The sequence below is a fragment of the Chiloscyllium plagiosum genome, unplaced genomic scaffold (genome assembly GCF_037043375.1).
Source record: "Chiloscyllium plagiosum isolate Xiang-an unplaced genomic scaffold, Cpla_swu_hap1 HiC_scaffold_4, whole genome shotgun sequence".
Taxonomy (NCBI): Eukaryota; Metazoa; Chordata; class Chondrichthyes; order Orectolobiformes; family Hemiscylliidae; genus Chiloscyllium; species Chiloscyllium plagiosum.
Window position 1 is genome coordinate 2,808,110 of NW_028270142.1, and position 14,960 is coordinate 2,823,069.

Here is a 14,960-nt window from a genome sequence, read left to right on the forward strand (position 1 = left end):
CGGACCCAACCAATGTTGAATGGCAGGGGGCAGGACAAAGGGTAAGGTCAGTGATTTTGTGAAAGGCCAGAAATATTAAATGACAATGTCTTTTGCATGGCAAAAGTGGATAGACCAAGGAAACATAAAATGAGGCTAGAGGAAGTTTAAATGTTATGGAGAAACCACTGCAAGCACCACCATTTGGAAGAAACAAATATTAATTATGATTGGAAATTATTGAATTCAGTTGTCTGGAGGGTTGTGTATTGTGGCAAAAGTGAGGGCTGCAGATGCTGGAAATCAGTTTTTAGATTAGTGGTGCTGGAAAAGCATAGCCGGTCAGGCAGCATCCGAGAAGCAGGAAAATCAACGTTTTGGGCAAAAGCCCTTCTTCAGGACTGAAGGCAGGAAGCCTCCAGGCTGGAGAGAGATGGTTGTGTATTGTGCATTGTCAAACGTTTGAAGTGTTCCTTAAGTTCTTTGCCCTTTGCTGTTTCAGAGGTCTGACTGGAGTCCACAATTAAAATGGACAGATTAGGTAGGGCTCAGTGAGTTGGGAGGATGGCATGGATTGAGGATTATTAACTAACAAATCAACTAGACGCAAACCAGCCATTTTGAGGATGGGTGGATGTAACTGGTAGATCATCTATTTGCTATTCTTATTAGTGATTTGGATGAACAGATAAAGTAATATTAAGTTTAATTTTAATTTTACAAAGCAAGAAGTAAGCTGTGAAGACAAAATGAAAAGCTAAGGGGATGCAAATTGTTCAGGATGCGAGAAGATGGAGTAAGATGTGGAAAATCCATCCACTTTAGTTAGAATTGAATAACAAAATTTTTTTAAATCCTGGTAGCTATTGGTATTTAGAGAATTTATGGGTCCTTGTACATGAATTATACAGCAACTGAGAGAAAGTGAGGACTGCAGATGTTGGAGAGTCAGAGTCGATACCAACCTACTCACTATCTCACATCCCAAGAGCAGATGGGACTTCAATCTTGGCCTTCTGGTTGAAGAAAGAAAAGTGGGGAGAGGAGGTTGAGGATTAACCATAATAGTGTGAAGTGACCAAGGCAAGAGCAGAAGAGTTGACGTTTAGGGCATAGTCCTTCATTGACTATCCTGCTGCTCGCTTGCTGCTTGACCTGTGCTTTTCCAGTGCCACACGTTTCGGCAAATGATTATACATATAGGTTTAAGAAATAACAGGTCATAAGGTCATGTCTGCTTGGTCACTTAACACTATTATGGTTAATCCTCAACCTCCTCTCCCCACCTTTCTTTCTTCAACCAGAAGGCCGAGATTGAAGTCCCATCTGCTCTTGGGATGTGAGATAGTGAGTAGGTTGGTATCGACTCTGACTCTCCAACATCTGCAGTCCTCACTTTCGCTCAGCTGCTGTATAATAATTTGGTAAACATCCCAATAATTGAAGTTTTGGTGGATTTAAGCATTTATGGAATGGTGTTGCACATGAAATTCGTACAACAGAACAGCTTATTTATGGAGATTAATAAAATTTTGAAATCAGAAATGGATGAAATGAGCAGTTTAAACTTCATATATCCAATATTAAATTGTCACCTTTTGAAATTAATTATCTTGAATTGCATTCAGTTGTATTTTGTATTGGGTTCTGTGTAGAATGCTAAATGTCACTAATTTGGAAAGAAGCTTTGTGTTTAAATTTAGAAATTTGTATTTCCTTTCACTCTATCGCTCCAATACATAGTTTGCTGTTACAAAATTGTCTTAGGCTTTAGCCATTAATGTTATTTTTTCACTTTGAATTCAGGTGTAGAATTTGGTGCTCGAATGATAACCATCGATGGAAAACAAATAAAACTTCAGATTTGGGATACTGTAAGTTTTTTTCTAAATTTCAAATTGTTTATAATGTATCCAATTGCTAGACTGGTTCACATTACTAGTACATATGACTGGAGCTTAAATATATGGTAGACATAAATCATTAAATCAGTTGAATTAGGTTTGACCTTTATGCTGCTTTCTGAAAATGTTTCCTATATATAGTTAAATTCTTGTCTTTTTACTTTAATGACTATTTGTGAGAGGACTCTTCTATTTAAAATGTTTCTAAAAGCTCAGTTGTAGAAAAAAACGAGTTGTGGTGAATTATTTCATAAAATTGTGGTGTAGGGATTCAGTTAGAATAGTTGCATTGTGGTTATAGGGCAGACGAATGAGGATCTGCCTTGGGCTGCTGGTCTGTTTCACTTTATGGGGTGGAAAGATTAGAATTCTGGCTGATGTTTCTTCCAATCATTGCCGCATTTGCTGGCTGCCCCTGTCTCCATGCACCTTGCAGGATCTTTTATTTGATGTATTGAGTTATGTAGCGCAGGCAGAAACCATTTGCCTCATTCCTGTGAAAGCCACTTCTGATTAATCCATTCAGGGTAACTAGAGAGAATAGGGCCGCTCAAAGATCAGCAAGGTAGTCTTTGTGTGGAGGTGCAGAAAATGGGGGAGATACTAAACGAGTATTTTGCATCAGTATTTACTGGAAAAGGATATGGAAGAGAGAGACTGTAGGAAAATAGATGGTGACATCTTGAAAAATGTCCATATTACAGAGGAGGAAGTGCTGGATGTCTTGAAATGCATAAAGGTGGATAAAACCCCAGGACCTGATCAGGTGTACCCCTAGAACTCTGGGAAAGTAGAGAAGTGATTGCTGGGTCTCTTGCTGAGATATTTGTATCATCGATAGTCACAGGTGAGGTGCCGGAAGACTGGAGGTTGGCTAACGTGGTGCCACTGTTTAAGAAGGATAGTAAGGACAAGCCAGGGAACTATAGATCGGTGAGCCTGACCTCAGTGGTGGGCAAGTTGTTGGAGGGAATCCTGAGGGGCAGGATGTACGTGTATTTGGAAAGGTAAGGACTGATTAGGGATAGTCAACATGGGTTTGTGCATGGAAAATCATGTCTCACAAACTTGATTGAGTGTTTTGAAGAAGTAACAAAGAGGATTGATGAGGGCAGAGCAGTAGATGTGATCTATATGGACTTCATTAAGGCGTTTGACAGGGTTCCCCATGGGAGCCTTGTGAGCAAGGTTAGATCTCACAGAACACATGGAGAACTAGCCAATTGGATATTGAACTGGCTCAAAGGTAGAAGACAGAGGGTGGTGGTGGAAGGTTGTTTTTCAGACTGGAGGCCTGTGACCAGTGGAGTGTCACAAGGATCGATGCTGTGTCCACTACGTTTTGTCATTTATATAAATGATGTGAGCATAAGAGGTAGAGTTAGCAAGTTTGTAGATGATACCAAAATTGGAGGTGTAGTGGACTGTGAAGAAGGTTACCTCCGATTACAACAGGATCTGGACCAGGTGGGCTGAGAAGTGGCCGATGGAGTTTAATTCAGATAAATGCAAACTGCTGCATTTTGGGAAAGCAAATCTTTGCACGACTTACCCATCTTAATGGGTTGGTCCGAGGGAGTGTTGCTGAACAAAGACCTTGGAGTGCAGGTTCATAGCTCCTTGAAAGTGGAGTTGCACGTAAATGGGATAGTGAAGAAGGCGTTTGATATGCTTTCAGTTATTGGTCAGAGTATTGAGTACAGGGTAGGGACGTCATGTCGCGGTTGTACAGGACGCTAGTTAGGCTACTGTTGGAATATTGTGTGCAGTTCTGGTCTCCTTCCTGTTGGAAAGATGTAAATCTTTTCTGAACACTTTCAAGTTTCACAAGGATGTTGCCAGGGTTGGAGGATTTGAGCTATAGGGAGAGGCTGAACAGGCTGGGGCTGTTTTCCCTGGAGTGTCAGAGGCTGAGGAGTGACCTTATAGAGGTTTACAAAATTGAGGGGCATGGATAGGGTAAATAGTCTTTTCCCTGGGGTTGGGGGAGCCCAGAACTAGAGGGCATAGGTTTAGGGTGAGAGGGGAAAGATATAAAAGAGACCTGAGGGGCAACCTTTTCACGCAAAGGGTGATGTGTATGGAATGAGCTGCCAGAGGATGTGGTGGAGGCTGGTACAATTGCAACATTTAAGAGGCATTTGGATGGGTATATGAATAGAAAGGGTTTGGAGGGATATGGGCTGGGTACTGGCAGGTGGGACTAGATTGGGTTGGGATATCTTGTCAGCATGGATGGGTTGGACTGAAGGGTCTGTTTCCATGCTGTACATCTCAATGACTCTGTAGCTAATTCCAGTCTGAAAATTCCTGTTCAGTTTGCTTCCACCACCTTTCACATTGTATTCCAAATCATGCTGTACAGGAGAGGTTCCCTTTTGAGGTTCTTATGCCATTTGTCTTTGGTATTTATTCTTTGGTCAGCCTTCTGCTCGTGGAATGGTTTCTCCTTCATTAATTCCCTTCATGTTATCATACAAAGGTTACAGCATCATTTGAGCCACTGTTTGCTCATTGCAAAGGTAATTTACTGAGTCCTTATTACCCTGTGCTCTTTCAGTAGCACTGTAAACTTTCCTTTAACTTATCCAATTCCCTTTTCACGGCCACAATTGAACCTACCTCACCAACAGTTTGTGTTGCAGTCCAGATCATCATTCCTTGTGAAGTTTTTTTTTCTTTGAAGAAACCCTTCCTTGTCACCTTTTTAACCAATCCCTTTTCATCTGTCATCTTGTTGTCAACCCTGCCCTCAATGGGACCAGTTTCTTTCTTTCTACTTAAACCTCTTATTGATTTTGCCCACTTCTTCTAAATTTTCTTTCAGTCTTCACTTTGATAAAACAATGGTTGCTTACCTTAACCTGTTCATGTAACTGATTTCAAGAGAATTTCATCCTTAATTATTTTCTGCTCCCTTGCAAGCCTTCATTTTTGTTCTTGCAATGATGCACAGAATTGAACGCTTGAAGGTGCTTCATAATTTCATCCTTTTGTTCCATAATCCCCTCCTGATAAAGACAGGAGCTCCATATGCTGCTTTCACCAATTACATGACCTACCAATCATGTTTGTGCTCGGGTTATGGAGAAAGTGGAATTTGGGATCAGCAGACCAGCTAGAGTCTCATTGAATGGCAGAGCAGAATTGATGGGCTGAATGGCCTACTTCAGTTCCATTGTCTTATGGTCCTAATTGCATGTATATTTCCAGGTGTCTCTCACTCTTCTGCCTAGACTGTGTTACAGTTATCCCAATTTAAATATATTCTAATTGTACACTTTAATTTTAGTGTGCTTGGTAAATGTAGGGCATTCTCTGCATAGCAAAACTTCAGTTTTTGATTTAGTGCACTTATTGATCATGCTGCCAGTTTGCCCCTTCCCGTGACTCTCCTGTTCCATAAACATTCCTGAAGTCAACAACCTGTTTGTCAGTTACAAATCTCTCGCCTTCCTTTTCAGCTATAATTTTAGAATTCTGATTAGAATTTTGATTTTCATTCCAATAATTTACCTTGTACTGAATATTTACAATTTCCAATTTGGCAATGGTATGGGATAGTTATTCATAAATATAACAAACATCTTTATTGATTCTGTTAAGATTTAATTTGTATGTATATAATCTCTTTGGTAAGAGGGTTTTCCTATTTAACAGTTCTTAAAAAAAAAAATCAACCCAAATATAGGCAGGAATGTTACAATGTGACTGTCATTAGGAGCTGGTAAGAATGGAAAAAGGAGCATCTGAAATCCAAAAACATAACTGCTGAAAGTATTAAAGTAGTTCTCAAGGAACTTTTACCAGAGTCTTCAAAAGCAAAAAAAAATTGGAGACAAAAACAGAAATCACTGGAAACGCTCCGCAGGTCTGGCGGCATCTACGAAGAGAAATCAGTTAATGTTTTTGGTCCAATGACCCTTCAGAACTTGCTCAAAGGGTTTTTTTTTAATTCAGAGAGGGGCAGTGGGTGAGTAGAGTAAATAAGGTAGAGCCCAAAGAGAAAGTGTTTGTCCAATGTGTGCAGGAGGGTTTCCTGACACAATATGTAGACAGGCCAACAAGAGGTGAGGCCATACTGGATTTGGTTCTGGGTAACGAACCAGGCCAGGTGTTAGAATTAGAGGTAGGTGAGCACTTTGGGGATAGTGACCATAATTCGGTGATTTTTACTCTCGTGATGGAGAGGGATAAGTGTGTACTACAGGGCAAGAGTTATAGCTGGGGTCAGGGAAATTATGATGCGGTGAGGCATGACTTAGGATGTGTGGCTTGGAAAAGTAGACTCCAAGGCAAGAGTGTAAATGATATGTGGAGCTTGTTCAAGGAGCAACTATTGAGTGTCCTTGATAATTATGTACCTGTCAGGCAGGGAGGAAAGGGTCGTGCGAGGGAGCCGTGGTTTAATAAGGAATTGGAATCCCTTGTTAAATGGAAGAGGGCGGCCTATCTCAAGATGAGACGTGAAGGTTCAATTGTGGCGATTGAGAGGTATAGGGTAGCCAGGAAGGACCTGAAGAGAGAGCTAAGAGCAGCAAGGAGGGGACATGAAAAGTCCTTAGTTGGTAAGATTAGGGAAAACCCTAAGGCTTTCTATAGGTATGTTAGGAATAAAAGAATGACTAGGGTAGGAATAGGTCCAGTCAAGGATAGTAGTGGGAAGTTGCGTGTGGAGGCGGAAGAGATTGGGGAGACACTGAATGAATACTTTTTGTCAGTATTCACTCAGGAACAGGGCATTGTCGTCGATGTGAATACTGAGTCACAAATAAGTAGAATGGATGGCTTTGAGGTATGTAGAGAAGAGGTGTTGGAAATCCTGGAAAAGGTGAAAATAGATAAGTCCCCTGGGCCTGATGGCATTTATCCTAGGATTCTCTGGGAAGCAAGGGAGGAGATTGCAGAGCCATTGGCCTTGATTTTTATGTCCTTTTTGTCTACAGGAGTAGTGCCAGAAGACTGGAGGATAGCAAATGTGGTTCCCTTGTTCAAGAAGGGGAGTAGGGATAACCCTAGTAACTATAGGCCGGTGAGTCTCACTTCTGTTGTGGGCAAAGTCTGAGAGAGAATTGTAAGGGATAGGATTTATGCACATCTGGATAGGAATAATGTGATCAAGGATAGTCAGCATGGTTTTGTGAAGGGCAGGTCGTGCCTCACAATCCTTATTGAATTCTTTGAAAAGGTGACGAAGGAGGTTGATGAGGGGAAAGCGGTAGATGTGGTATATATGGATTTTAGTAAGGCGTTTGATAAGGTTCCCCATGGTAGGCTACTGCAGAGAATACGGAGATATGGCATTGAGGGTGAATTGGAGGTTTGGATTAGGAATTGGCTGGATGGAAGAAGACAGAGGGTAGTAGTTGATGGCAAAGTTTCTTCATGGAGTGCCGTCACTAGCGGTGTTCCGTAAGGATCTGTTTTGGGACCATTGCTGTTTGTCATTTTTATAAATGACCTGGAAGAGGGGTTAGAAGGTTGGGTGAGCAAGCTTGCGGATGATACGAAAGTCGGAGTTGTTGACAGTGAGGAAGGATGTGGCAGGTTACAGCAGGATATAGAGAAGCTGCAGAGCTGGGCAGAAAGGTGGCAAATGGAATTCAATGTAGCTAAGTGTGAGGTGATTCACTTTGGGAAGAATAACAAAAAGATGGGGTACTGGGCTAATGGTCGGATACTTGGTAGTGTGGATGAGCAGAGGGATCTTGGTGTCCATGTACACAGATCTCTGAAAGTTGCCACCCAGGTAAATAGTGCGGTGAGGAAGGCATATGGCGTACTGGCTTTTATTGGTAGAGGAATTGAGTTCCGGAGTCCTGAGGTCATGATGCAGTTGTATAAGACTCTGGTGCGGCCGCATCTGGAATATTGTGTGCAGTTTTGGTTGCCATACTATAGGAAGGATGTGGAGGCACTGGAACGGGTGCAGAGGAGGTTTACCAGGATGTTGCCTGGTATGGTAGAAAGATCGTATGAGGAAAGGCTGAGGCACTTGGGGCTGTTTTCATTAGAGAAAAGAAGGTTTAGGGGTGACTTGATTGAGGTGTACAAGATGATTAGGGGGTTAGATAGGGTTGACAGTGTGAACCTTTTCCCGCGTATGGAGTCGGGTATTACAAGGGGGCATAGCTTTAAATTAAGGGGGGGTAGATATAGGACTGAAGTTAGGGGTAGGTTCTTCACTCAGCGAGTCGTAAGTTCATGGAATGCCCTACCAGTAGCAGTGGTGGACTCTCCCTCTTTATGGGCATTTAAGCGGGCATTGGATAGGTATATGGAGGATAGTGGGTTAGTATAGGTTAGGTGGGCTTGGATCGGCGCAACATCGAAGGCCAAAGGGCCTGTACTGCGCTGTATTGTTCTATGTTCTATGTTCTAAAAACAGTTGGGCAGACACAGGAGTGGTTAAATATTAGTTGGAGGAATTAATAGCTGTTAACAGGGACTGAGTGGCTGACCATGGGTTAAGTGGTAGCCCAGCTGGTGACCAGGCCTGGTGTATGGGGGGGTGGCATAAAATGAGGAAGGGTACTCAAACCCTAAAATTGCTGAACTTGATATTAAGTCCAGAAGGCTGCGGGGTTCCCAAGTAGAAAATAAGGTGCTGTTCTTTCAGCTGGAACACGGCAGCAAGCCTGAGACAGATGTTGGTCAGGGAACAGGGTGGGGTGGTGAAGTGGCAGGCAACTGGAAGCTTGGATTTTTTTCCCTATAGGCAGCACATGGGTGTTGTGAAGCCTAGTCTGTGCTTCATAGTATGCTTTCACGCTAAGGATTCTATTAGGCCCATCAACTCCACCCAGACCTACCTCCATACCTATCCCTGCAATCCTACATTACCCATGGATGAGCCACCTGGGTAACTTAGCATGACCAATCCATTGGCCTGCATATCTTTGGATTGTGGGAGGAATCCAAAGCACCTGGCAGAAACCTGTGCACACGGGAGAATGTGGGTTAGAGTGGCGCTGGAAAAGCACAGCAGTTCAGACTGTATCCAAGGAGCAGGAAAATCGACATTTCGGGCGAAAGCCCTTCATCAGGAATACAGGCAGAGTGCCTGAAGGGTGGAGAGATAAATGGGAGGGGGGTGGGGAGAAAGTAGCATAGAGTACAATGGGTGAGTGGGGGAGGGGATGAAGGTGATAGGTTCGGGGGGGAGGGTGGAAAAGAAGATAGGCAGGTAGACCAAGTCATGGGGATGGTGCTGAGCTGGAAGTTTGGAACTGGGATGAGGGGAAATGAGGAAACTGGTGAAGTCCACATTGATGCCCTGGGGTTGAAGTGTTCCGAGGCGGATGATGAGGCGTTTGTGTTTCCAGCTGAGGCAGATTTCTAATCTCCAGCATCTGTAGATGTTTTGTTTTAACCAAGGGCTGACTCAGTTGCAGCAGAATGACATTGCTGCTCCTTGTTGAATTTGAAAGTTTTCTGTAATCAGCATTTATCCTGACTATGCTTCAGAATCTCTTTCACACTTTATCCTCTTCATTCTAATTTATATTAGGATAATTGAAGTAGCATTATCATGGTTTCTGCATCATTCTATAAACTCTCTGCATTTACTTTTTTAGGACTGGTTGGTTTTTACTACTGTAAAGGTTTTAGTTCCCACATAGTAACTGCTATAAGTACTCTTCCCATGTCTGTTTGGCCTCTCTGCTACTTTCATTCCATTTTGTCTGCTTGTCCACCCATTGTTTTCTGCCCCTTTTAATGTGCAAGTGCTTGAAAAAGCATATTGCCAGTTCCTAGCTTTAAGCTGCGCGATGCATTTTGTCTAAGCAACAACTAAATGTTAAAATCAACGAGGTAAACTAAATGTTGTCAGAGGGTTAAAAGAAAGGATTAATGTGTTGTGAACTTCGCACTTAATAAATTCACCTGTGAACAAGTGCATGGTTTGTAATCTGTTGATCATATGTTCCTTGGATATGTAACAAGAGTGGGTGTTTTGTTTGTTTCAACAGGCTGGGCAAGAGTCTTTCCGTTCCATCACAAGATCTTACTACAGAGGAGCTGCTGGTGCCTTGCTAGTTTATGACATTACGAGGTAACTTATAACTGCAGTTGGTTTTCAATGGCGGCTTTAAACTTGCTTTTTTGAAAAAAATTAGTCACATAAACAAAATGGGTTCTAGCTAAGTAACAGTATACTGTAGAGTGTAGTTAAATATTCAGTGAAATCAAAGTAACTTAGTTTTACTTCAGTAAAGTTATCCTGCATTTTGTTTAGTGTAATTACAATAACTTTGGTAACTCTATCTAAATTTACTTCATTCCCTATTGTTTCCTAACCAACCTATTTGTTGGTTGAACAAATGCTTCAAATAGTGAGCCACTTGAATGTGGTGAAATTGGTGTTAGTGATGTCAGTTAGAGCACTTCACTTCAGTCAGTGTTATTTCAGTCATTTCACTGTTAATGCATGACAATACCATTTTAAGTTCCCATTATTCAGAAAGATCATTGTATTTGGGACTTGCTTAAGCTCTTACATACACTACCTTGTTGGCAGAATTAGTTGGCCTCATGTCAGTGTTTTTAGTCCCTTGCTGTCCTGAGGCTTTCCAGCATAGCAGCATCACCCCCCGCCCCCCATCCCTAAAAAAAAAACTGAGCTAAAGACATTTTAGGTCTGTTTTCAGCTCATCTGAATAAGACCTTTTGGAAGCATTAAATCATAGTGCAGAAGAGGCTCTTTAGCTCATCGAGTCTGCACTGACAAAAACTATGAAATCTAAACTAGAATAAAACAATCTGTAGATACTGGAGATCGAAAACAAAAACAGAAATTGTTGAAGCAATTCAGCAGGTTTAGCAGCATCTAAGGGGAAGAAAGCAGGGTTTCACCAGCAATATGTCTTTGTTTTAAATATATACTAGCCCCACTTTCCAGCATTTGGCCCATAATTTTGACTGTTAGGGCACTTCATGTGTTCATCCAAGCACCTTCTCAAACAGAGAGGGTTTATGCCTTAGCTACCCGCCCAGGGAGTGCATTCCAAAATGATTTTAAATATTGCCCAGCTTTCCATTTGTGGTAGTGCTGGAGGCAGTGTGGGGTACCAGCAGAAGAGGGCATGTGTTGCATACTTTTCATCAATTGTAGCAGTTCATGATGAAGCATCAGATTTTAGGTGTGCTCTTGGACAGCTTTATTTTGCTTTTGCTAACTCTGACTTAGACCTGTGTTTTAAGCCCCACTTTGTACGAAGAAATACATGAAAGTTTTTCAGGAAAATTTCTCACTCATATTTCCAGTGTTCCAGTTTTGTGGATAAAGGTACTTTTGTAAAGCTGTTTCAGTGAGGACTGAATTTTTTGTTTAGTCTTCCTGATCTGATTCCTAGGTGAAGCTCTTGTGTGAAGTCATCTGTAAATTCATCAGGCTTTTTTTTAATTTATATTCATTTAAAGGAAATGTGAAAGTCTCTAGGACTGGCCTGGTATTGATCGCCTAATTGAATCACTAGCCCTTTAGGTCTGGGACATTCAGTGCTGTTAGGAAAGAAGTTCCAGAATTTTGACTCTCTAACAGTGAAAGAACCATCTGCAAGTTTCTTTCCAAGTCAGAATGGTGTGCCTCTTGGAGGAGAGCTTGCATATAGCGGTATTGCCATACTCCATCTGCTCTGCCCTTCCAGGTTGGAGAGGTCACAGTTATAGCCATTGAAGGAACCTTAGTTTCCATGCTATTGAGTGAATATTCATACTGATGGATTGGGTACCAAAGAGAGCTGCTTTGTCCTGAATGGTGTTAAGCTTCTGGAGAGTTGTTGGAGCTGCACCCATCCAGGAAAGTGGGGAGTATTCCATCACACTTCTGACTTCTACCTTGTAGATGGTGAATAGGCTTTGGGGAGTTGGAAAGTGAGTTAATCAGCTGCACGATTCCTAGTGTCTATTCTGTTTTTGTAATCTGTCTCAGTATGACTGTTCAGTTTCTAGTCCGTGGTAACCCTAGGATTTAGCTGTGGCAATAGACTGTCTCTTGTTGGAGATGGTCCCTGTCTGTTTCAGCATGGACATTGTTTGGGTCTTGCTGCATATGCATCCATATCTCTGCGTTGTGAATAGTGCTGTACTTAATGCAGTCATTAGCAAATAACCCCACCTCTGATCCTGTGATGGTGGGGGTTATTGATGAAGCAGCTGAAGATGGTTGGTCTTAAAAGACTACTCTAAAGAACTCCTATTGAGATTTTTGACTTCCACCAATTGCAGCAACATCCTTTTATGATAGGTATACCTTAAACCAGCAGAGAGCCTCCCTGCCAATTCCCATTGACTGTAGGTGCTTTGATGCCATACTTAGTGAAATGCTGCCCTGACTTCAAAGAAAGTTATTGTCACCTGACATGGGAGATGTGCACTGAAAATTGAGCCTCCCCTTTCCATGAGCTATGTATTATAAATTTAATTACCAAGGTGGTTAATTTGTGACTTTTATCTTAAATAGTGGTCAAAGAAACTCACCAAGCTTCAATAAACAAAGGCAAACTTAATAACAAATGTATAATTTTACAAGTCTCCCTTAAATTTCGTGGGTGTAAAAATGTAGGCAAAAAAGGACCAGCTCTGTGAATCTCAACCAAACCATGGGAGTTGAATGAGGTGACTGGGTACTGTTAATAGCGTACTGCTGACCCCAGAGATTGTGTTTCAGCTGGTTAGTTGGACCTGGGGTTTTGTTTGGATTGGAAGTTTTCTGTGCTTTTATTTTTCATTGTGTTGGCAGGGGATGTAGGAGCAGAGAGATGAGGCAAGGAAGATACAGTATGTAAAGATTGTACCTTTTTTATTTTTGTGTTTTTTATTGTGGACTGAAATGGAAAAAGGACTGTTTTAAAAACCAAAGATTGTGAAAAAGGTTGCTACGCTTTTAAAAAGCAAGTTACCTGACATTCATTGTAAGTGATGTTTTGCACTGTTGTTTGCCCAAGCAATGGAGGAAAGTCTGCAAAAGGGCTGTAATTGGGGGTGTGTGTCCAAGGTGAGTTTGGCCGGAGACAAGTAGCTGCCAACAGGTCACCATTCCATAAGCTGTTGACTGACAGGTTTTCTGCCCGCTAACAACGGAGATTGGCTCCCAAATAGCTGCACAGTTTCTGGGTATGAATATTTGGCCAAAAGCCATCAGACCTCCAGCCATCAGGAGTACTAAATTTTTGCTAGAGGGAAAAAAATAAGCTCCAGTCCAAAGGAAGCCAGATTGTTTTTCCCCGATCAGTCGCTGTAAGCTGTGGCTTTTAATCAATAAGTCGGACATTTATGAATATCAAACAGCTATTGTGTGCCTACTGCAAGCAAAATTATCTGGAAAAGGAAGATGTCCTGAAAATCAAAGGGTCATCTCCACAAACTCTGGACAATCACCATTGAACTGACTTCCCAGTGATTCTGTCCACCCATAACTCTTTTGCCTGTGTGTAGGGGGAGGTTTATAAAGGAGTTAGTTTTAACTAGTTATATGTCAACAGTTCATAATTGTTTACCTGTTAGAATTTATAATTTATTAGTTCTCTCTGGGGGAGTGGCTTAGTGGTGTTATCATTGGACTGTTCATCCAGAGATCCATGTAAGGTTCTTCTGGGGACCCAGATTCAATTCCTGCCATGGCAAATAGTGGAATTTGAATTTGATTTAAAAATCTGGAATTGAGAGTTGAATGGTGACCACAAATCTATTAATCATAGGAAAAGCCATCTGGTTCACTCATATCCTCTTAGGGAAGGAAACTGCCATCTTTACCTGATCTGGCTTCCATGTGACTCCAGATACAAAGTAATGTAGTTGACTCTTGACTGCCTCCTGGGATTGGCATTAAATCCTGGCCTAGCCAGAGATGCTCCCTTCCTGTGATGAATAATGTTTTTTAAAAAAAAACCTGGGTCTAATCTGGGGAGTTTACAGTTTTAAAACAAAGTCTTTAACATCTGTACTGACTGCAGGAATAGCGGGGCTTAATTTCCTTATGCTATGCCGTATGGTGTGGCAACTATTCTTGCAAAATAGTATGATGCAAGAATGTTAGGCTTGTCTGAAGGACCTGGGAAAATAGGTATCCAAAGATATATTGAGCAAAGTGAGCTTTGAAGATACTTTTGGAAGAGAGGCAGATGACTATGACTGAAAATTGCCCAGTAATTGGTTGGGGCAGTGGTGTGCAGGTTGTAGGGAAAAGAAATTCAGTTCACCAGTCAGTGGCTCAGTTGCTGACAATGTTGGAAGAGTGGCTTTTAATAGTGGACCAGTGGATGAAGTTAGAATAGGGGCGGCACGGTGGCTCAGTGGTTAGCACTGCTGCCTCTCAGCACCAGGGACAGGGATTCGATTCCCACCTTGGGTGACTGTGCAAACTCCATACAGACAGACGTTCTCCCCATGTCTGTGTGGGTTTCCTCCCACAGTCCAAAGATGTGCAGGTCAGGTGAACTGGTCATGCTTAATTGCCCATTGTGTTAGGTGCAATAGTCAGGGATAAATATAGGGTAGGGGAATTTATCTGGGTGGGTTACTCTATGGAGAGTCGGTGTGGACTTTGATTGACAGGTTTGTTTCCATACTGTAGGGAATCTAATCTCATCCCTACCATGTGGAAACAGGCTCTTCAGCCCAACAAGTCCACACCAATCCTCCGTAGAGTATCCACCCAGATCCATTTCCATTCCCCTATTACTTTCACCCATGACTACACATCCCTGAACACTGGGCAATTTATAGGCGTAGGAGGAAACCCACGCAGACACAGGGAGAACGTGCAAACTCCACAAAGACTGTTGCCTGAGGCTGGAATCTAACCCGGGTCCCTGCTGCTATGAAGTAACAGGGCTAACCACTGAGCCACCATGGTTGAGGATGGAATAGTGTGGGACACCAATAAAGTTAGATTAATTTGTCAATTGCGAGTTGTAAGTGTTGGAGTTTTCAACTAGAGATGTAGGAAGCAACAGAGGTTTTTAAGCCTAGAAATAGGGCACTGTGATATACCGAGGCAGCTGGGTAGTAAGGTGGTGGAATGTCTTGTCTAAAGTTAATTTTATGATGCAGACTTGTTCGGTTGAACTTCTC

General features: G+C 42.1%; 1 protein-coding gene across 1 annotated transcript in view; it reads left to right on the forward strand.

Moving 5' to 3' along the window:
- Positions 1–14,960, forward strand: part of rab2a (RAB2A, member RAS oncogene family) — an 89,718-nt gene that overhangs the window by 24,350 nt on the left and 50,408 nt on the right. The window contains exons 3-4 of the mRNA XM_043689313.2: positions 1,786–1,853; positions 9,857–9,939. Of these exons, the coding sequence (XP_043545248.1) occupies positions 1,786–1,853; positions 9,857–9,939 (151 nt within the window). The remainder of the gene's footprint in view (positions 1–1,785; positions 1,854–9,856; positions 9,940–14,960) is intronic.